Source organism: Vigna umbellata, chromosome 5 (assembly GCF_029865625.1).
Source record: "Vigna umbellata cultivar VRB3 chromosome 5, Vumbellata_1.0, whole genome shotgun sequence".
Lineage (NCBI taxonomy): Eukaryota > Viridiplantae > Streptophyta > Magnoliopsida > Fabales > Fabaceae > Vigna > Vigna umbellata.
The window spans coordinates 17,650,994-17,674,331 of record NC_142169.1 but is presented as its reverse complement, the minus strand read 5'-3'; the positions used below and the strand labels follow the sequence as shown (position 1 = coordinate 17,674,331).

The 23,338-nt window shown below is 36.2% G+C and overlaps 1 protein-coding gene and 2 pseudogenes across 2 annotated transcripts; all 3 read left to right on the top strand.

Moving 5' to 3' along the window:
- Positions 1–14,735: 14,735 nt before the first annotated feature.
- On the top strand, positions 14,736–16,139 carry LOC148197857 (uncharacterized). Its single transcript, XM_088115523.1, has one exon. The coding sequence runs from the start codon at positions 14,751–14,753 to the stop codon at positions 16,113–16,115; it is 1,365 nt and encodes a 454-aa protein (XP_087971649.1). The 5' UTR covers positions 14,736–14,750; the 3' UTR covers positions 16,116–16,139.
- A 215-nt stretch (positions 16,140–16,354) lies between these two features.
- LOC148197856 (uncharacterized) lies at positions 16,355–18,873 on the top strand (annotated as a pseudogene). Its single transcript, XR_015780000.1, has 4 exons — positions 16,355–17,684; positions 17,757–18,241; positions 18,330–18,434; positions 18,520–18,873. The product of XR_015780000.1 is annotated as an uncharacterized LOC148197856 (transcript).
- A 3,007-nt stretch (positions 18,874–21,880) lies between these two features.
- LOC148197855 (transcription factor bHLH91-like) lies at positions 21,881–22,778 on the top strand (annotated as a pseudogene).
- The last annotated feature ends 560 nt before the right edge of the window (positions 22,779–23,338 follow it).

Sequence of the window (23,338 nt, the reverse complement as noted above, 5' to 3'; positions counted from 1 at the left end):
TGGTGAAACTAGATGAATAATAATGGAAGAATGAAAGCTAAAACCCTAGAAAGAGGAGGAGGTAGCCTGAGCATCCAAGATCTTCCTTCAAGGGGTGGAAAAGAGAGTGTTTGCTTCGTCTCTGCCAAAGATACAAACCCTAGGACGTCCTAAAGCTTATATACCATTCTAAAATTACAGAAAATTAGGCCCAAGCCCAAAATAGTGCCGCTCAGCGGTAAGTGCGTGAGTTGTTTTCTTCCCCTCAACGGCCAAATCACCCCTCAGCAGATCCAACGTGACTGCCTGAGTGCCGCTCAGCGGTAAACTGCCGCTGAGCGGCAGTTGCGGCTTCTCCTTTTGCACTTTTTGATGTCTTTTCTGATTCCATCTCTATCCTTCTTCACTTCTTTCACCAAATTCACCTTAAAACCTGCACAAAAACACTGAAATCAAGCATAAACCTGTCCAGCTCTCTTATTTCTAAAAATATGACCAAAAGCATGATTTCAAGCTAGTTTCTAAGTGTTAAAGGTTGCTTTTAGTATCAATTTTAAGCATGAAAATAACATTTTTTCAACTGTTATCAACCATTGCTTTGCAGAGGGCCAATATCGCAGAACAACAACCTGGATTTGACCATTGCCTTGCAAAGGGCCAATATTGCAGAAGAAAACTTAAATTCGACCATTGCCAAGCAGAGGGTCGTTAGAAAAAATTAAAATTTGGACTTGACCATTGCCTTGCAAAGGGCCAAGATCGCAGAACAACAATCTGGATTTAACCATTGCCTTGCAGAGGGCCAATATCGTAGAAGAAAACTTAAATTTGACCATTGCCAAGCAGAGGGCCGTTAGAAAAAAAATTAAAATCTGGACTTGACCATTGCCTTGCAGAGGGCCGACATCGCAGAAGAAAACTTAAATTCGACCATTGCCAAGCAGAGGGCCGTTAGAAAAAAAATTAAAATCTGGACTTGACCATTACCTTGCAGAGGGCCAATATCGCAAAAGAAATTGAATTGTTTGATAGTTTTGAATTGGAAACTTTTGAATTTGTTTATTATTTTTTTTAATGAGTTTTTTTTTTAAGTTTTGAAATTTTGAGAGGTTGAATTTTTTGATTTTTTTTTTCTTGAGATAGAAATGAGTGTCCATTTTTTTTTATGAAATGAGAAACAAGGTTTTAAAATTTTTGCATAGTGTTGAAACTATGATTTAAAATCAATAAATAAGGTGTTGCATTTTTGTACAAGGACTAGGATTTTGAAGTCCCAACATGCAAGAGAAACATGGTTGATGTAAATTTTGAAACTGGAGGAGAAAACTTTGATGTGTGTTGATTTTTTTTTTGTCTTTTTGAAGGAAGGAGATTTTGATAAACATTCATGAAAACAAATTCAAAGTTTATGAAAATATGTACATGATGTTGACTTGTGATTTTTTGTTTTGTTTTGTTTTGTCCATAATGGAAGATTATGACACTATGACATTTTTTTTTGCTGAGTCAATTTGTTTTCTTTGAAATCATCTAATTTATAAAGATTTACACCTTCATTTTCTCTTTTTTTACAATGGATGTCAAATTCTAAAGTCAAATGTTCAAAGTGAAGCTTGTGTGCTAGACATTTTCAGATGAAATACTAGTGTATACATGCTTGATATCAGAGGTTGGTCAAAATGGTAAGAAAGATTTTTCGAAGGGTTTAGGGGAGACTGAGATGGCTTTTTGGGCACATCATTCCTCATACAATCATCAATGAAGATGTAATATGCGAATGTCAATGTGAAATATGATATACCCAAAGGTTACCCTAGTTTGGTGTTTAGGAAAAGGAATGTGAGGGAATAAGTTATGAATCAAGGAGTGAGAATATCATGTGAGATTTACAAAAATTGCCCCAATTTTGGTGGTAATAGATTTATGAAATTCAGGGCGAACCAAGATCATGTGAGGCCCAACAAGGGATGCCCCAGTCTTGGTATGATCTTTGAATATTCAGATGAAAAAAATTGTGAGATTAACAAAGTTGCCCAATATTTTGAATGGGCCAAAACATATGAAACTCACAAAGTTGCCCTAGTTTTGGAGAACGGGCAAAAGGTTATGTAAAACCTATAAAGTTGTCCTCCTAGTTTGGGAATCGGGGGAAGAGTTTGAATGGGATATGAATTTGTTCAAAAATTTGTGATGGATATGGAAATGATTGGCTTGAAAGGATTGCCCCAATTGGCTTGATGTTCCTTCATATAATCTTAATCAATAGGGAGTTCCCTTCTTTCGAGGACATTTGTCTTTTTTTTTTTACAACTAAATTGTTAGTCATTTTATCTTGTCTCAAAATTAAGCTTTATGAAAATTTAAGCAACCATCATTCAATCTGTGTGGACTTTTATTGAGCTTGTAATGTGGCTTGGGCTGAAGGGTATTGAAAGAAAAGATATAAAGGCTCAAATAAATGTTTGCGGATTTTTTGAAACAAAAGTTACCATCTACACCTTGTATCAGCTATTCGTCAGATTTGTTTTGACTATTTTTCTATTTTCTCAAATTTCATTCTTTGTTTGTCATCACTTTGTGATTCTTTCTATGAATTATCTTCATTTGATCACTAATTGTTTGCAATTTGAGTTGACTTCTATTGTGATGGTAACCCTTGTTTAGGTAAATCTTTGAAAAGAAATTTCTTATTGGCTCAAATTTGGTATCAATGGATATATGTTTTTTGTTTTTGGATGAAGAAAGATGGCCACACATCATTTCAAATTTTCACTGTTTTGTTTTCACAAGATTAATTAGCAGACAAAACTAAATGATCTCAACAAGAGTCATTTTTCTTTTTCTTTTGTTTTTTTTTGTTGTTTTTTATTTGTCCCAACGGATTCAAGGATCTTCCAAATGAAGGCCAATGGAGGTAATCTTAACATGAAAAATATATCCCAGTGTAAAACGTTGTGTTTATTTGGGCTCAAGAACATGATTGGGGTCAATCTTTGGTTTAGTGAAGGTTGAAGGATGATGTTTTCAAGCAATGCACACACAAATATTTCTTAAGAACATGTGATTTGATCATTTCATTATAGGAGATTATGACATCCATTACATTTTTTATGAAATGTCATAAAATGGATGATTTGCATCGAAAATAATTGACTCAACATTTGATACGATATGCATATTTTTTTTTATGTTTTATGAATGAAGAAATGTAATATGAAGTGAAAATGATGTGCCTTACTTAGGAAAATCTATGTTTTTTTTTTGTACTTTTATGATTGAAGATATGTACATTAAGGAAAGACGATGCAACTAAACTGAAATTTTTTTGTATTTTTCACATTTATATCTTTATGAAGAAATGTAATAATGATATTAGCTGAAAGAAAGATTTTTTTTTTTTAGAGAAAAATGGGTTTAAGGGCTAGACAAAAACTAGGCTTAAAGGGCCAAGTGAAAACTGGGCTTTGTGGGCCAGTATGGAAACTGGGCTTTGTGGGCCAGGCAAGCTGGGCTTTGTGGGCCAGTATGAAAACTGGGCTTTAGGGGCCAGGCAAGCTGGGTTTTGTGGGCCAGGCGAGCTTTGCTTTGTGGGCCAGTATGGAAACTGGGCTTGGTGGGCCAAGCAAGTTGGGCTTTGTGGGCCGGTATAGAAACTGGGCTTTGGGGCCAGGCAAGCTGGGCTTGGGGCGCTGGTGTAGAAATTGAGCTTTATGGGCCAGTATGGAAACTGGGCTTGGTGGACCAGTATGGAAACTGGGCTTGGTAGGCCAGGCAAGCTGGGCTTTGTTGGCCAATATGGAAACTGGGCTTTAGGGCCAGTGTGGAAACTGGGCTTTGTGGGCCAGTGTGTAAACTGGGCTTTGGGGGCCAGTATGGAAACTGGGCTTTGTGGGCCAGTATAAAAACTGGGCTTGGTGGGCCAGGCAAGCTAGGCTTTATGGGCCAGTATGGAAACTAAGCTTTGGGGGCCAGGCGAGCTGGGCTTTGTGGGCCAGGAGAGCTGGGCTTTGTGGGCCAGGCGAGCTTTGCTTTGTGGGCCAGTATGGAAACTGGGCTTTGTAAACAATGCAAAAACTTATATGAGAAAGCTTGATGTTTGAAAAAACAAAATGTTTTTATTTTTATAATTTATTTATTTACAATAAAATGTGAAAAATATTAAATACATTAGAAGAAAAACTTTTTTGTGTTTTCATTGAAAATCATGTATGTAATTAAGCCAAAATGAGCCCAAAAATTGTTCGAGCATTTTTCATCACTTTTAATTATTTTGAAGTTTTGATTTTATTTTTTGACATTTTGATTGATTTTTACTCCTACAAAAACCAAATTGAATCAAATTTGAAGGGAATTAGTTGGAATAAAATTTGGGCTTGAATGTTAGATGAACTGGATTTATCATTACTTACATAATGAAATCCTCGATAATGTCTTGAAATCTCTGTGCTTATTCAACTAAAATTTAATTTTAATTTTTTTTTTAAAAATGACCGGCACTGTGACACAACCGGTAGCAACAATTAGTTTAATTTCCAAATCATTTCGTCTGATGCACCTCTAGCTTTTGATTCTTCTACAAATGTTGCTATACTTGGAACTTAACCATTTCAACAAGATTTAAACATCAAAACAAACTTGTTTGAGCTGCTAATGGACACTAATTCAATGTAATTCAAAATCTAACTTTGCAACATTCAATTATGCAGAAAATTGACACAACCTCTGAATTCAATGTAATTCAAAATCACCAATTCCGAGTTTTAGGAATTCAAATGACTGGCTAACAATAAAAAAGACTCAAAGAACTTTCAACTAACTGAACTAAGCTAGAAAAGGTGCAACTAAGTATGAAGAGACCATGAATGAACTTACAAAGAAATTTAGCACAATGAAAAACTAATAATAAGACCAAAAGAACTTCTGTGTACTTAGTTTAAACCATTAAGCTCTGTAGAAGCAATTCACATAATGTGTTGAACCTTTCACATTAGCATATAATACCAAAACAAAGAGAAACACACTTCACAGATTAAAATCAGAACAATTTTTTCATCAAATAGATTGCATTCAGCTTTTAACATGAGTTATGATTGTGGCTAACAAGTTAGATTCACATTCTCACAACGTTTCTTTGGTTGACAAGTTCCACTAACATATCAATGAATCACATACTTAGTCCTGCTAAGTGTCTAGTTCTTCTATTTTGGAATCTGTCAATTTTGTTTCCTCACTGTTTCATTGCTTGTGTTCATCATTGCACCATGGAATTCTGATTTCTTAGGTTCTGATTGTGTTTATTCTTGTGTGCAAACCTTGATTTGCTTTGGTTTCCTCATTTTTACTCGGTTCATTCTGAATTGAGTCATTTTATTTTGAAATCCGTCTAGTTTTATCAAAAGTCATGTTATATTACTTGTTTAATTCTCATTCCAAGTATTCTGCTGAGTGAAATTTTCTTTTGGTGCATCTAACTGAGTGATCAATATTAAGCACACCAAAATGAGCTATGATATGTTTATACAGAGCTCGGGTGCCTAATTCACATAATCAAAATCACCTTCCTGGTTCATCCCATAAGCTGTTATAATTTCAACCAGTTAGTGACATCACAACTGATTTCTTCACTCTGATTTGACCCATTACTAAGTGCAGACCATTTAAGCTATGATTTCCTAAAGCAAGAGCTTGGTTGCACCTTGAGAAATAGCTCAAAATTGCTAGTATAGCAGTTGGGCGATCTGCTTTATATTTGCTCAATGTTTAAAGTGTTAAAATTCTGGCTGTAGCATTTAGACCATTGGTAGCCATCTATACTGTCATTCTGCTTATTTGAGCAATTTTTGAGTGGTATGTTTGAGTCAAATACCTGGTTTGCAACCTGTTTCAATTTCTGAATCAAAATTTGGATGGTTGAGTTGAATATATGAAGTAAAATTAGGTTTGGAACATTGCCCTTGTGAGTAATTTGAAATCTGCATGAGTTATCTTATCAAATCAGTTCTTAATCATATATCAAACTTGTTGATGTAATTTGTAATTTGAATTCTGCATCTTGTAACCTCACTCTTGTCTCTCTCTAACTCAATGGTACTACTACTCTTTGACTGGTACCCAATACCTCTACACAATAATTTTGAATTATATACATAAACACACACATGGTTAATACCTATAGAGTATGCAAAGCGTCAATTACCTATACATAACAAAACCCAAAACTATGAAAAGTGCCAATTACAGAGAATTCCCCTTAAGGACATCCGATTTGTTTAATAAATATACACAAATATTAAGTCACATATTTCACTGTGGCTTTTAGGGAAAATATATCCAGTTCATGCTATAATAATAATACATTACCCTGATATGTGAACCTCTTTGTTTGCTAGGAGAACTACTTTCACTTCAGTCAACTTCTCAAGGTGCTGATACAATAGTGCCATACTTAAAACTACTCAACTGGTTAATTTATGAAACAAGTGGTTTTGTTTGAATTGTCTAAACTCTAAAATGATTTTGATAAGATTAGAAGCTAATAAGTACATTGTCTAAAGTCTGAATTGGTTTTGTTGATGTCCCTCACTTACTTTGAATCTTTATTTTGGTGGTATGATGGTTTATTTTACTGCATAATTGGCAATAGTAAGGGTTGGTTTTCGATTTATGCTTTTTCTGTGCTATTGGAAAGCTTGAACAAGTTTAAATTGGTGTAAGAAAGTTGATATTACTGTTCATTTCTGTTCTATTTCATATGGTCTCCATAATTTAGAGTTTTGTTTGTGTAATTTTAATGTGTTAGGAGGTGTTGGCAGTAATCATTGTTCTTGCCGTAATGATGAAAAATGATATGAGTGAGATGTCCAAAACCAAATGCAGCTGCCTTATCTCCTATGTTAATTTGCATGCTTTGTTTTTATATGGTTGAGAGGGTTGTTTAACTTTTGATCAAAGTAAATGTCAAATGATTAAAAAGGTTCCAGAAAAGGGGAAAAAATAAAAGGATGGATGGTGTTAAGCTTTGTCATTATACTAAAGCAGGGTTGTTTTAGTGGCAGAGGCTCTGTCTCAGAATTAACTGTTACCTAATTAGTGGCACAGCTCCATCTTTCTGTAATTACTCTTTCATCCTTAACACACTTCTCTACTTTCTTTGTTTAAATCACTTCCATATGCTTTTTATAGTTGTTAGGAAGTTCATTAGGAAAATATTATTTATGTTAAAGTCTTAGGCTATTTGGAATGACTGTAAGTTCCTGAAATTGGATTTAATTTTTTGTGTACATTTAAAGGAGTTTTTAGAGGAACTTCCATTTCATGTGTTAGGGTGAGCTTTTAAAGGAGTTTGGATTGTGGCCACAAAGGGAGGACGAGAGTCTACGGAGAAGACTTAACTAGGAAAGGAAAGCAAAGGCAAAGGTATGGGGACCTAAACTGAAATTGCATGATTGTATCTATGTCCTATTATTTTCATTTTTATTTCATGAATTTGATCTTGTTCTTAGATGTTGTGAATGTTGAGTTTGAATGTTAAGTTATACTGATTGAAGTTTTATGATATTGTAAACATTGAGGTATGTCAAAGTTTGTTGTGAATGGTTTGAAACTGATTGCCAAATATGTAAGAGGTTTGTTTTGGTACTTTAATTTGTGAATGATGAATTTGATAAAATAAAGCATGTACAATGGCCTGTTCCATTGGTTCTAATCTGTCAGAATTAGCCATGACACATCTTACCATGTTTGTAAGATCATAGAATGTGTAGGTTTAGATTAGCCTCTTCGGTTTAGTAATGTCTTCTACGTCAATTAGCTTCTTGACTAGAATTAGAGCAATTGGCCTTCAACAACTGAAGTCAATTTTGTTCCACTTCCCAAGTGTCTTGTACATTAAAAAAAGTTTACAATGTTTCCAAATTGGTTGTTTGAATAGAACACATAAGAAACTTTAGGTTCAGATGACCTTTTGCCTTGTAGCTTTGGCTAACAAGACAGACTCACCTTTTTTTTATCTTCGGCAGGAAATCAATAGCAATATTTTCACACTCTTTAGCACATGATTCTTAGATTCCCCTAAAAAAAAGAACAAGAAGTCACTAGTTTGACATTTGAAAAACAATTTGAAAGGAGAATTATCGAAAACGAACCTAGGCAACCGCGATATGGGATCGAAGGAAGAGGACAGATCGAAACATGTTTTCTTAAACATAAAGTGTTTCATGTGGAAACATAAATACTCATTTTTTCAATATAGATGATAAAACATATTATATAACCTAAGACTTTAACTAATGTAAAGTCAAGTCATATTAAAAAACACAACAAACTAAGGTTTTAATATAATAGAATTTCTAATCTTAAACCACCATATTTAGATAGTTTACTCTGTCATTACAAACACTCTGACTGTATGGCATTTTTTTTCAATAATAGAAAAAAAAGATATCTATCACAATAATAAAACTGTTATTATACATATAGTGTTAATAATAAAATTATAAAAAATCACTAGTAAAAAAGAAGCTTTTTAACGCGCTCTATATGCCTCGGTTTTACTGAAACCGAAGCGTATAAAAGCGCGGTGGCATTTTTGTAGTTTTAGACAACTTATATGCCTCGGGTATCAGTAGAACCGAAGCCAAAAAGATTTTCAACATCTGTTACGCGCCAACCGAGGCATATAACCCGTATATATTTTTAAATTTTAATTATTTTTCGAAACTTTAGGCACCGGTTATCTTGAAACCGAGTCAGTATGCCTCTCTTACCTCAGGTAAATATTAACCGAGGCAGTATACTCGTACATATCACCCTCACTCTTCCTCTTCTTCTCTCTCGCTCACGCTCAGATCTCCTTCAGTCTTCCTCTTCTCTCTCGCTCACGCGATCTCCTTCACTCTTCCTCTTCTTCTCTCTCGCTCACGCTCAAATCTCAAAGCCACCACTCTGCCGCTCCGCCGCTCAGATCTCCTTTCACGGTACCCTTCTCACTCTTCCTCTTCTTCTCTCTCGCTCAAATCTCCTTCTCACAGTTCCTCTTCTTCTTCTCTCTGTTTCTTTGCCACCACTCCGCCGCTCCGCCTCTCCGTCGCCACCACTCTGTTGCTCCGCCGTCGCCACATCTCCTTCAACGCCTCCGAAAGCCATGGCTGCCTCCCACCCCGCAACCCCAACCCGTCACGCCTCCCACCCCGCAACCCCAACCCGTCACGCCTCCCACCCCGCAACCCCAACCCGTCACGCCTCCCACCCCGCAACCCCAACCCGTCACGCCTCCCACCCCGCAACCCCAACTCGTCACGCCTCCCACCCCGCAACCCCAACCCCACCACCAATCGCCACCCAACCGGACGCGATCTCACTCCACCAGCGGACGCGATCTAAGATCTAGTGTTGTTCGTGGACCGCCTGGTGCCACAAAGCGGTGAATCAGAGTGACGCTTCCGCGATTCAGGCGGCGGAGGTGAGGGCAACGGGAAACAATGTCACACCGCCTGGTGGGTTGGAGGCTATGGCTCAATCTATGAAAATGAGTTTCTGCAGAGGATGAAAGTTGCTAGTTTGAAGAGTAGGGGGTTCTTTCTAACACAGAGTTGAAGATGTAAATGAGTTTCTGCAGAGGATGAGTGATTTGAAGAGTATGAACAATTTATTCACGATGATTTTTGGTTTTATCTGCTCTGTGATGTATCTTATTCTGAATTTTGGAGTTGGTTTGTGTTTTGGAATTATAACTGAAAATGCTTGAGTTTGAGTTCGAATTCTACGTTGAGACATGGCTGCTGTGTTAAAGGATTGAGGAAAAGACCCAGATGCATTGGCAGTTTTCTAAAATTTTTTTTATTGAATTTTCTATGATACTGACTCGGTTCAAAAGATAACCGATGCCAAAATCGATCTTTTTTTGACCCGGTTTATAACCGAGGCATTAAACGTATCCTTTTTACCTCGCCTCTATATGCACCGGTTGTAAAACCGGTCCGTATAAACGAAACTAATCAATGCCATTTCCGTTCATTGTACTAGTGAATATATGTAAAATATATATAATCTTTATTATTGTTGTATTAACGTGATTTAATATGAACTAGTTTTTCATCAGTTTCGTTGAAGGTTTTGGTGTTTACTTGGTGATAAATATTCATGTTTAATTTGGATCCTTTTTTACTCTAGTCAAATATCTTTAAAATTATGATTAAAAAAATCCAACTTCTAAAATTAATTGTAACAAGGAACTAATATAAGGCAATTTTCTCTTAAAATTTAATTTATAAGAAGATTGTAATACAGTTTAGAGTTTACTTTTGATCAAGAGGAATTTATAGAATTATTTTTTTCACTGCAAACCTGTTAAGAATCTTTTTAGATACTTTTTAGTAGGATTTTAAAATACTTTAAAGTAATTAAATCTGGGGTTCATTCATTAGTACTAAAAAACACTACAAATTTGCAGTATGTGATATCCCTGGACCATTTTTATAAGATGTTGGTAAAAAGTGTGATTGGGTTGGGAATAGAACTAACTTCTGGTTTGAAAACTGGAACACGTGAAGATCTTGGTCCCGTCATTTTCTGAATGATGATAATCAAAGCTTACTTGAAACACATACAATATATGGCCGGACCATGATACTATGCTACCACTTACACTTTAATTTCTCCAAACTAACTTTTTATGTCCAAATTTCTACATAGTTTTGCGGTCATTTGTTTTACTTCAGTAAAATAACAATTTTTATTGTACAAAATCAAATAAATGATGTTAAGTAATATTAGTTATACACATATTTAAGTAGATGATAGCTTCGAAAACACTTAGTTTCAGATTGCAAAAAAAATCATAATGTTTTTGACTCTATGATTCTGGTTTTTGATATTTTAATATTGCAATTAGCAGTGTTCTGCATCACCATTCATCAACAGTTTAAAGGAGACGGGGACACTGTGTCACAAAGATGTTAGGAAAAATCTGTATGCATGCCACATCGTTGAATCAAGAATAAATGAGAATTTTTCACCACATTGTTGAATAAAAAACTGCATCTGCTTTGCTTCAATAAACTTGGGCAATAATTTCACCACAGAAGGCATTACATCATGAAACTTCTCCTGGACATGAGAGTTCCCCTCTCCTTTTCCCTTGATCCACCTACACTCAACACTTTGTTTTTTTCCTTTTTTAAACTTTGTTGCTTTCCTTTTTTCAACTTTGTTGTTTTCCTTTTTACAACTTTGTTGTTTTCCAAATTCAATCTCAATTAATTTTCCCCTCCAAAACCTTTTTTTCTTTTTCCCTATCACAGTTTAAGAAAAACTAGTTTCGTGATATGGAACTGATACTCAGATATTGAGGAATTACAGTACCTCTCCAACCGAATGATATCTCAACTTTGCTACACAAATGAAACCATACAGCCAGATGTGCAGATTCTGGTCCAATGTTTGTCAAAAGATCATGAAGATCAGACATTCCTAGCCATAGAGACAAAACTGATACATGGTCCTCTCACCAATAATAGTGCATTCTGCAGCTTCCTTTTCCCCTTCCACTGGACAATGCAGGAACTGATCAAAACAATTCAAACAAAGAGCCTCCAAACAAAATGTCTCTTCATAAATGTCCTTGATGCATCTTCCACAGCGAATGCAGCGTGTTATGCAAAGAAGTAGATGAAGTAGCTCAAAATACTACTCAAACCTCCAAAAAAATTTACACAATTTGCAAAGTGCACTAAAGTAGGAAAATATACTACAAATAAACTATCCTAACAAGTTAAGAATGGTAGAACCTAGCTATTTAAGAACTCACACTAAAAGATATAGGTAAAAGTAGTAGCTTAAACTCAAAATTTGACAACTTAGAACCTAAAAGTAGTATCTAAAATACACTAAAATTGCAAACCTGCATTTAGACCATCAGTGAATGTTCATCTATATGTTGTATGTTGATGTATATATTGTATGTTCCTATATATTGTATGTTGATTTATTAGGCTACGAATTGATTAAGTTAATTAGTCATTTAAAGTCCTATGGTGTTAAAAACATTCTCAGTAGAATGAGAAGGGTAACACTACCTTAATCACTTACAATTGACAAAATATATGAAAGTACTCTATAAAAGAGAACTTTAGTAATGTCAAAATATTGACTCCCCCAAATTTTATTTACAACCACTTAGGATGTCAAAGGCATTTCAATACTGAGGACTTCTCTTTGGATGCCCTTATTGAATGCCTATGACAATAGTGTTGAAATTGCCTTCCATGTTTGACTTCAATAGTAATAGGTTTATTACTTATGTCACATGGAGTGTTGATGTTTTGGCTAAGTTTTTTTTTGTTTGGCTTGTCACAGAACATGGCCCATTTTGTCAACCATCGTGGATGGATGTACGACCGTTGTTATAGTGGAAGGAGAGGTTTGAAGGAATCTTTTGTCATCGGAGTTGAAGAGTTTGTGGAGACGGCCCGATGATATCAATATTATGCTGTTGATGGAGGGATTCGATGTCCATGCATCAAGTGCGAATGTACAAGGATTTTGAAAGATGAAGTTGTCAGAGCGGCTGCAGCGGAATGGTTAGCGTGGAATAACAAACCAAGAGGGTTTTTAATACGAACGTGTGCCTTTTAATTTCTACTCAATTAAACTTACCAAGCAATAATAAAGACAAATAAAGCGAAAGTAAGGTTGAGAGAAATTTGCACAGATGATTTCATCCTGGTTCGGATCTTACCAATCCTACGTTCAGTCGTTTATCTCAAACAAGATAAACCTTTTTCACTAACACAAAACAATTACAAATTACAATCACAAAGAAACAATTTGTAAGAGTTTAGAAACCACCTCTCTTGATACCACAAGAGATGAACCTACACCTCCTTTGAGTCTTCACAAAGGATGAACACCTCCTCCGAATACTTCACGAAGGATGAACACCTCCTCCGAATACTTCACGAAGGATGATTCTCTTCCGAACACCTCCTTAGACACACCAAGGATGAACCGGCTATTTCCTCTGTCACCGTAGCAGCACTTCACCAGTTCCACAGACAAGAGTTTCACAAGCCGAACAAGAACACACAAGTCTCAAGAATTTCTGAGTATCTGAGCACAAGGTAAGAGTTTCTGTGTCTCTAGATGTTTTTCTTGAGAGGAAATGAGAGTCTATTTATAGACTCATCCAAAGGCTCTTCCATTCTTCGAAAATGAGCCATCTGATTGTTTTAATCGATTAAACCAAGTATTAATCGATTAAACTAAGTACAACGGCTAGTTTTTCAAATCTGAAACCCCAACGGCTCCCAACGGCTAGCTTTAATCGATTATTCTCAGGATTAATCGATTATATAATCGCTTATACTTTGCTTTAATCGATTATTACAGTGGCACTTGGGTTCTCAGTTCCAGCCTCGGTTTTAATCGATTAAAACAGGTTTTAATCGATTAAAACAGATTGCTACAGTGTTTTGCTACAGTAATTTGCTACAGTAATTTTACAAAACACTTTTCTTTTTCTTATCTAAGTCCTATACATATTTCTAAGAGTATTACAAAAGCTTTCCATCACACTACAAGTCTTCAATTCATTTTGATTCTTGATTGGTCTTGACTTGATTTGGACATCATCAAAACTTCATCTTCATCATTTTGCTAACAGAAGTCGTCAAGCTTCATCTATACCAAAAAGGGTTCATGCCAAATTACACGGTTTGGACATTTCATGGTGAAGAAATTCCTTCGACCTCCACTGTAGCTGAAAAGCGGCTTGCATCAGGTTCGAATACTATTGTACATACATCTGAGATAGATCAATTTGCCGATATGCAAGAGATGGTCGACAATGCTCTTCGTCGCCATGCTGAACAAGAAGCAAACTATACTAATTATGAAGAGCCTCCAAATGAAACCACTAAGAGGTTTTACAATTTATTGACAGAGGCAAATCTACCTGTATTTGAAGGTTTTACTGAGTCAAAATTATCAGTGTGCATTAGACTCATGGCTGGCAAATCTAATTGGAACATGCCCATTCAAGCAGTGGACTTTTATACAAAATTGATGTTAGATTTGACACCACCAAACAATTTTATGCCGAAGAATTATTACCAAGCCAAAAAATGTGTTTCAAAGTTGGGATTGGAAGTGAAGAAGATTGATTGTTGTGTTAATGGATATATGTTATTCTACGACAATGATAGTGGCAAAAATGATGCATTGTTGGTTGAATGCAAGTTTTGTGGCTCACCTCGATATCATACGATGCATGCTGGCCGGAGGCAAAAAAACCCATTCCCTTAAAGTCTATGTTCTATTTGCCTATAATTCCAAGACTACAAAGAATGTTTACTTCAATGCAAACATCAGAACACATGACATGGCATGATGGTAACAAAACTGAAGGATTTTTGCGTCATCCTTCTAATGGTGAAGCTTGGAAGCACTTCAATCGTAAACATCCATCCTTTGCTAGTGAACCGCGTAACGTCAAACTTGGTCTATGCTCTGATGGGTTTACCTCGTACATTCAAGCGTCTGCATCACCATATTCATGTTGGCTCGTGATAGTTACCCCATACAATCTACCACCTGAGATGTGTATGACAAAGCCTTACATGTTTTTATCGTGCATAATACCAGGTCCATCTAATCCCAAATCATTGATTGATGTATATTTGGAGCCTTTGATTGATGATTTGAAGAAGTTATGGAATGGTGTTTGGACGTATGACGTTTCAAGGAAGCAAAATTTCCTTATAAGGGCAGCCTTGATGTGGACTATTAATGACTTCCCAGCGTACGGCATGTTATCTGGTTGGAGCACGCATGGTCGATTAGCTTGTCCACATTGCATGGAACATACAAAGTCATTCCAATTGAGTTATGGCCGGAAAAGTAGTTGGTTTGACTGCCATCAACGGTTCTTGCCCATTGATCACCCCTTTAGAAGAAACAAAAACGCATTTCGCAAAGGGCAAGTTGAAACGGATTTGCCCTCGCCCAAGTTGACTGGATCACGCGTTTGGAGAAGAGTTAAAGACTATCCAAAAGTCACTGAATCTGGTCAGAATAGGATAGAAGGGTTTGGAGAATGGCATAATTGGACTAAAAGAAGCATATTCTGGGAACTTCCCTATTGGAAAGACAACTTGCTAAGACACAACCTCGATGTCATGCACACAGAAAAAAATTTCTTTGACAATGTCATAAACACAGTTATGAATGTTATAGGTAAGACAAAAGATAATGAGAAAGCAAGAAAAGATTTACCTTTGTATTGTGGACGAAAAGACTTAGAGTTGAAGGCGCAAGGTAACGGCCGGTTATTTAAACCAAAAGCAAATTACACCATGTCAAAAGACGAGGCAAGAATAGTGTGTGGATGGATCAAGGAGCTTAGAATGCCAGATGGATATGCTTCTAACTTGTCCAGATGTGCCAATGTTCAGAACGGTACTATTCAAGGGTTGAAGAGTCATGATTGTCATGTATTCATGGAGACTTTCATCCCTCTTGCGTTCAGTTGTTTGCCAATGCACGTGTTAAATCCACTGATAGAAATCAGTAACTTCTTTAAAGATTTGTGTTGCACGACACTAAAGGAGAATTCCCTTAAAAAGATGGATGAAAATATCCCAATTATTCTCTGTAAATTGGAAAGAATATTCCCTCCTGCATTCTTTGATTCAATGGAGCATATTCCAATTCATCTTGCATATGAAGCTTGGCTTGGGGGACCGTTGCAATACAAGTGGATGTATCCATTTGAAAGGTTTATGGGAGAATCCAAACGTTCAGTTAAAAATAAAGCTAGAGTAGAAAGCTCAATTTGTGCAGCTTACTTACACAGAGAGACAACGTATTTTTGTTCACATTATTTCAAAAACTTCATGTTATCCCCCACTCATGTCAGAAATGAAATGCAATGGAAAGTTGAACCTCGTGAAGGTGCATTATCAGTTTTTCGACAATCTGGCCGTCACGCAGGGAAAGAATTCACACATTGGTTAACTGATGCTGAATTCAATTCTGCTCATGTCCATGTCTTAATCAATTGCAGTGAAGTTAAGCTGTACCTTGAGTATGTCATCATCCATCTCTTATCTTTCCAGAGATTAAGATTTGTTATACACTAATGAATTTCATTTGTACCAGCTCATTTCTTGTAGCTGAGCAAGTCGCAGAAGGAAATGCTTCTGCTAGAATACACTCTGAGTTTCCCCAATGGTTTAAAAATCAGGTCTGTAGTTTTTCGTACGTTTAGAAATCGGTTAATTTGACTCTTGCTTTTATAATTTTTGTAGTGTCTTTGTAGGTTTTTAATCAGGCATTGACTCCCACAGTTCAAGAGTTAAGACATCTCTCGAATTGGCCAATGAGATGTGTCAAAGAATGGCACACTTACTTCACCAATGGTTAAAAATTCCATACACATGAATGGTCTAAAGGAAAGAAAACATCAAATTGTGGTGTGTATGGGAAGGGCCTAACTGAGGGTTGTTATGATGATTTCTACGACATCATTCATAAAATATATGAGCAAGAGTACAACAACACTACTTCTCCGAACAGAGTAGTACTTTTTTATTGTGAATAGTTTTATCCTTCTAGAGCTGGTACTAGAGTTGATCCACGCTTTAATATTGTCGAACTCAACCAGAGATTAAGATATCAACCGTTTGATCCTTTCATTCTACCAACTAATGTCAGACAGGTTTATTATGTGACATATCCACCATTCCACAATATTGACAAGCGTGGTTGGGCTGTAGCAATACAAACCAAGCCTAGAGGTCGCATTGACTCAAATGATGTTGAGGAAGATGTTGCCTACCAACTTGACCAAATGTCACAACCACAAGAAATTATTGAAGTTGAACGTATAACCGCATTGGTCGACCCTGATGGTGATGGAGATGATTTAGAAGCAACAATACAAGGTGATGAAGAACAACAAGAAGAGGAAGAAGAACAAGAAGAAGAAGAAGAAGAAGAAGAAGAAGAAGAAGATGATGATGATGACGACGAAGAAGAAGATGATGATGATAATGACGATGATGAAGAAGAAGAAGATGAAGATGAAGATCATGATGACGACGATTGAATGTTGGACATCTATTGTAGCAAATTGTACTATCATTTCAATAGAGTTATCTAAAATACTATCTTAAAAGTTGTATGCAATTATATTTACATAGCTATTTAAATACCATTGATCCTTCCTTATTCATTTCTTTTTTTTTTCCTTTATTTGTAACCATTTCAATGCAGTAATGACAGCCAGATAAAGGAAAGGGGGTAGCAAGGCCTAAAAAGAGGCAACGGCAGGCACCAAAGTATGTTCTTAGGGTGCCTGCTAGACTACCTACCATTGCAGCCCCTAGTACATCATCTGTGGGCCCTCCTCCTACCCCTACAATACAGCCTGTTACCCATGCAGTACACCCTTCTCCTACTCCTGCAGCACACCCTTCTACTACCCCTGCAGCAGACCCTCTTCCTCCTCCTGTGATTATAACCCCCACTCCTCCCCCTGTGGTTATTACCCCTACTCCTCTCCTTGACCCTACTTCTATACCTTCCTCATCTTCTATACCGCCTTCTGAGACTGTCACACCATCTGCTGATCCAGATTCAAGTGGTGATGGTGAAGGTCTTGACCCGCCCCTCCATGATCGACCATGGATTGAGTCGTATGGTAAAGGGTAAGATTTTAATCTCTTCATATAATTTGATCTTTATACCTTACTGTAATTGAAATGACTTTTATTATGCAGGTTTATTCCATCTAGGGTTGCTTCCCAGGCCATCACACGTTCAATTAAGCAACAGTTTTTAAGTCCATGGCCTACTTGGGGAGCAATACCTGATGACGACAGAAAGCCATTCTGGGAGCGCTTTCAGTTGAATAATCCATTAAACTAATTGTCCCTCTTATTTTAGTATGTTCATTAATCCATGTTTGTAATGTTTAATGTTACAGATGAAGGTGCAGTGGAAACCTGAACATGAGACACAGATACACAGATATTTCCACATGAAAGCATCTCATCGGCTCTCAGAGATGTTCAGGGATGCCCGCAATGCAGGAGAGCGCCCTTACTGGCTAGGCGAACAAATTTGGAACTCTTTACTGGCTCATTGGAATACAGTAGAGTTTCACAATAAGTGTGCCAAGGCGTAGAGAAACAGAGCATCTAAAAAGGGTGGCACCCTGCATACTGGTGGGTAGATAACCATTCATGAGCATGCCATTCGTATGGTAAAATTTCATTACATAACTTTTTCTTTCATATATAAGTTATGTATTTATTTAATACGTACACTTCTAATTCTAAATTATGTTACAGGCACAAGCTCTGGGACGGGCGGTCCATGTTGATGAGGTCTTTGCACAGACTCATGTAAGGAAGGGCACTAATCAATTCGTTGATGAAAGATCTCGGAAGACTCATGTAAGCAAATAACACTATTACTATTACTAATTTTTCATTTAAGTTATTCTATCATTCCCTAACATTGCTTTTAATGTTTCAACAGGAAGAATTTTCTACGAGACTTTCACAGGTTAGATCTGAACATGAGTCAGCTCCTACACCGGATCATGCCAGTATACGAAACTTTGTTTTAAGAAAAAGAAAAATGCATGATATTTTCAAGAGATTCACGCAATTCTTTATTGGAGGAGATAAAAAAAACATTTATATGAGCATGAGTGCAGAACTAAGGGAATCTGGTAGCAGATGAAACAAGGTTCAAACACCTTAATAGGACAGGATCTAATTGATTTTGATATCAATTTAAAAAAATAAATTTTAAATTCAACTCAATTTTACAAAATTGACTTGTAGAAGAAGGTCACTCTGTTTATGTACTATAATTCTAATTCAAAAATAATATCAATTTAGGAAAAAAGATCAAACAAATGAAAGGTTTGGGAAAGAAAGAAGGGAGGTTAAAGTAGTTTAGGAAATAAACGAAAACAAAATCCTGAAAGAATAGGGTAGAAGATAGGACTGTACTCTACATAAACAGCGTTGGTTATTTACATTGTTTTAGTTAAGGCTTTCATAAATTAAGGTTACATTAAGTCATGAAAGACAAGTTTTCTACTGTCGGATTTGGTCCTCGCCAGGTAATTCACATATTTCATTGTTCTTTTTGCTAACTGAAAAGTAGAAAGACATACAATCACACAGCATGTGCACAGAGGAGAGATTGTGATCTTTGTTTCTATGCTGCTAGTGCAAAAGATTGTAAACTAACCAACAAATTTTCCAATTTCCTCTAGACATTGTGAAAGGCCTTCTGCTTGCACTAGCTATACATGTTTCAGTTTTTCTTGCTTTCTTCATCTGTTGAAGAACCGTTCTTAGAATCCATTTCAGTGCCTACTTCTATTCTACACCTATTTCTATTAGTTTTAAGCTTGTTGGCATGTTAAAATTGACCTATTAAAGTCAGATTTTGGTGCTGTCCTTGTACATTTCTGGTCCAGTTTTTGATCTGCTTTGGTGCTAATTTATGTGTGACATAGTGGTGTTCTAAAGACTTTGAGGTGCAGTCCATTTTTAGAAACATTTGAGTGATTGGAAGTAGATAGGCTATAAGGGAAAAAATAGTGTTGTGGTTGCTAATGATCAGTGATTGGATTTGGTTAGGTATCAACATTTGAGTGAATTATCAACAAAGGTGGAAGATTTGCACAAACAGATGTGCTTAATCTGATTCAGTTATTGCTGAATCAATTGCTTAAAGTAGATGGTATAATGGTTGAAGGGGATGTGAAATTAAAGAGGAAAATTCAGGTCATGCCAAATACTGAGATGCATTTTACTGAATTTTCTTTATCACTATATCTCAAACTACATTTGTTTAAGCACTTGTAGTTCTAATGTTAGTGAAAAATTAATTTTAAAGTTAAAAAGAGTTCAAAACTATGTTGAAACTCTGGATTAGCTGAAGATTAAGAATTCCTTGCTTGGTAGTAATGGACATCATGCACCATTGAGAATTGTGTGTAGTACCATAAATAGTTTAAGGTACTTTTATCCTTCTACATCAATACTTTTATCCTTCTACATCAAGTAGTAAGATTAACGCTAAATCAATCCTAAGTTCAGTAATGTCAGATTTCACTCACAGTCATACAGTAGAATTTGTTCTTACATGGGATTTGGCACACTTTTTTCTAACCATTATGGGATCACTCAAAGTATGACAAAAAGGTAATGAATTTGGAAATGAAACTTTACTTTAGCATGTCAAGAAGAAGATGGAATTTTCTAAGACTAGCTACTAAAACACAACTTACAAAAACATTGATTCAGTTTAGCCATTACCTTGAGATCAGAGAGACCAATCACACAAGCACAGTCCACTACTTTAGCACCAGCAAGTTCTACAATTGAAAGCAAACTTAACCATTTTAGGAACAACAACAAAAATTGGGGGTTAATTCATAAAGCTTTTATATATATATATATATATATATATATATATATATATATATATATATATATATATATATATATATATATATATTTAAACATGCTTTTTATTTCTAGTAGTTACCTAGGAGTGTGACAAGACAGTTACATGTATGAAACCTTAATTTAAAGTGAACCATGGTCTACAATCATGAGAAATCAAAGCTGAATGCATCTTTACTTACTCACCACAGAAATACATACACTTAATAAGACATTTATTCTTGCAAAAGAGAATTTAGAACAAAAGAGTACCTTCAATCGTAAAAGGCTGCAACAGGAAATCACCTACAAATCTAATTGCTGCTAATAGAGTTCCACCTGTGGCCACCAAATCATCAATAATTATGACATGTTTGCTGGACTGAAGAGCACCAACATGCAACTCCAAACAATCATTTCATTTCTAGAACATATTTTTCAGAAATTACTTCCCCTAAACAAAGATTAGGCATCACTTTCCAAACCAAATCAATGCACTGGAACAAGTACCAGTTTAAATTGACAGACACAGCTGAAAGATTCTAAGAATCTTGTTCATGTGAGTATTACTTTCAACTTACTGGTGAACCTAAGTCTAGTACAACAAGATTCAAGACCAACACATGCAACTACCTATATTCAAATTATGCAGTGATTATTGTTGCAGTGCAACTCACAGTATACAATTAAACTCAAAAGCAATCCCAAATTTCTCCTAGAATTGTGCAACTAAAACACTCTGCCTCATTAAGTTCATCCTGGTGGATCTACGTTCACCATTGTTCTCAATCATGCAAATTAAATGTTAAATGATCCATGTACTGGTGAACATAATCCCATGGTCAAATTATGCAGATTGGCAAAACAATGTCACATTCTTGCTTTCTTGTAGGTACCTCATGCATAAGGCATTGGCTAGGAAAGGGATTGTTGTTTTTAATATTGCAATATTAATATCATACATTCCATGTAATAATAAATTTGATATTAGAAAAATAAAAAAGCTGAAGCATCTTTGCAATGAGGAGTAGATATGCACGCTGGTGCTGTCTGCATCTGAAACAATAAGGAGGAGATCACTAGGTGGGGTCCACATGACGGGAATCTGCAGAACAAGTAACAGAATGAGACCCCTTTTGGTCATTTGGCTCACTCACACCATTCCATGTATGGTATCTGCTCAGTACACTTGAAAAAGCCTTCACAGTCTGTGTAACCTCAAAACCACCAAGAGAATTACACGTCCCCCACACAACCACTCTTATAGAAAAACTTCTATCACTTTTATGAAATTTTGTCAAACTTTGGAAGATTACAAATCAGTAATTTATTGACCCTTTTGTTTTCTATAAGCTGCATTAGTTCCTATGTTATATTAATTATACCTTTTCTTTGTAGAGGCAAAGATCAAAATCACTGGGGGTCCAAACATGTACGAAGAAAGTAGTTGCTTTGATCCGAATGGGATGGTGGTAGAAGACTATTTTTCGCAGATGGTTTCAAAATCGGAGGCAGTTATGTTTGTGACTAGCATGTAGCCCCAAAACACCCTTGGGATGGAAAACTTAGCCTACACATCTTCCAGTGGAGAAGATGCTTCTGCTGTTGCTATGGAAATCATTGCACACCCTCAACAAAACTCATACAATCAAGTTAATAACTTGAACCCCCAGTTTGTGCAAGTGGTGAACAACCATGGTTCATGTGAGGAGCTTTATTCTTTCCCCACTCACTCCTCCGCACTTGACAGGGGTCACCATGATCACCAATTTCCTTATTCCACACCAACACCAGATCTCCTCAACCTTCTCCACTTGCCAATGACCTTTGAAAACCAAAGCACCAATCTTCCGAAACTCTCTGGCCCTATGGGAACAACACACAACACAAACGTCTCATCTGTTTCCTATGACCCTTTCTTGCATCTCAACCTGCAAGCACCTGCCCCAGCTCTTGGAAATGATTAAGCCTTTGGAGGAGGGGGTGTCATATAAGGCAGTGGAATTGCCTACCAAGATTTTGGAAATGGGGTGGTGGAGTTCACTCAAGATGTGGGCAAAAAGAGAGGGGGGAAAAGGACCAACCAGTTTACCAGTACCACTACTGAGAGACAAAGGAGAGTGGATTTGAGTAGTAAATTTGATGCTTTGAAAGAACTCATCCCAAACCCCTCCAAGGTAACATTTTTGAGTAAATTATACTGTTGACATTCTCTCAAAGCCATAGACATTTTTCTTTCCTGCTTTTTCTATTTCACAATAACTCTTCAATTGTTTAAAATGTCTTTTTTCTAGGAAAGGTTGTTTTAAACGTTAAGAAAATGTAAACTTTGAGAAAAATATCTTATTTTTAAACCCAGCATTGATTAAAGCTAATGTCTTTGAGTATAAAGAAAGTAGAACTGAGTGATTGATTTTGTTCTGTTTTGTTAATTGAAAAGGATAATTGTGGTTTGGTAATACTAATATATTGTAAAGAACCAATATTAGATTTAGAAAAAGAAGGATCAAAAACAGATGCAAAAACCTTTGGTGGTGAGCTTTAAACCTGAAATCATACCAGTGGGTTGAGGCTTAGAATTATCCATCTTTGCTCAATGGAGGATATCCTGAATATACTATTTTTTAGAGAGAATAAGTCCTCCATCAAGGATGGAGAATATGTCTACCATCAATCGTTGTTTTGATTGATCTACATTTTAATTAACTAAGAGTAAAAAAAAGGTTGTGAGTGAAATGAAGTTTGAATGCACTATATTCAGTGCAACTTACTTATAAGGTTATGGGTATTAGGTATAGGACAGAGATATCAGTGTCCATGTAGGACAGGCTAACCTTCTATAGGTCTATACATTAACCTTGACAGGAATATAACACCTTCTATAGGTA

Excerpts from the sequence above, each read along its gene's own strand:
- LOC148197857 (XM_088115523.1), top strand. The coding sequence starts at position 14,751 with ATGTGGACTATTAATGACTTCCCAGCGTACGGCATGTTATCTGGTTGG.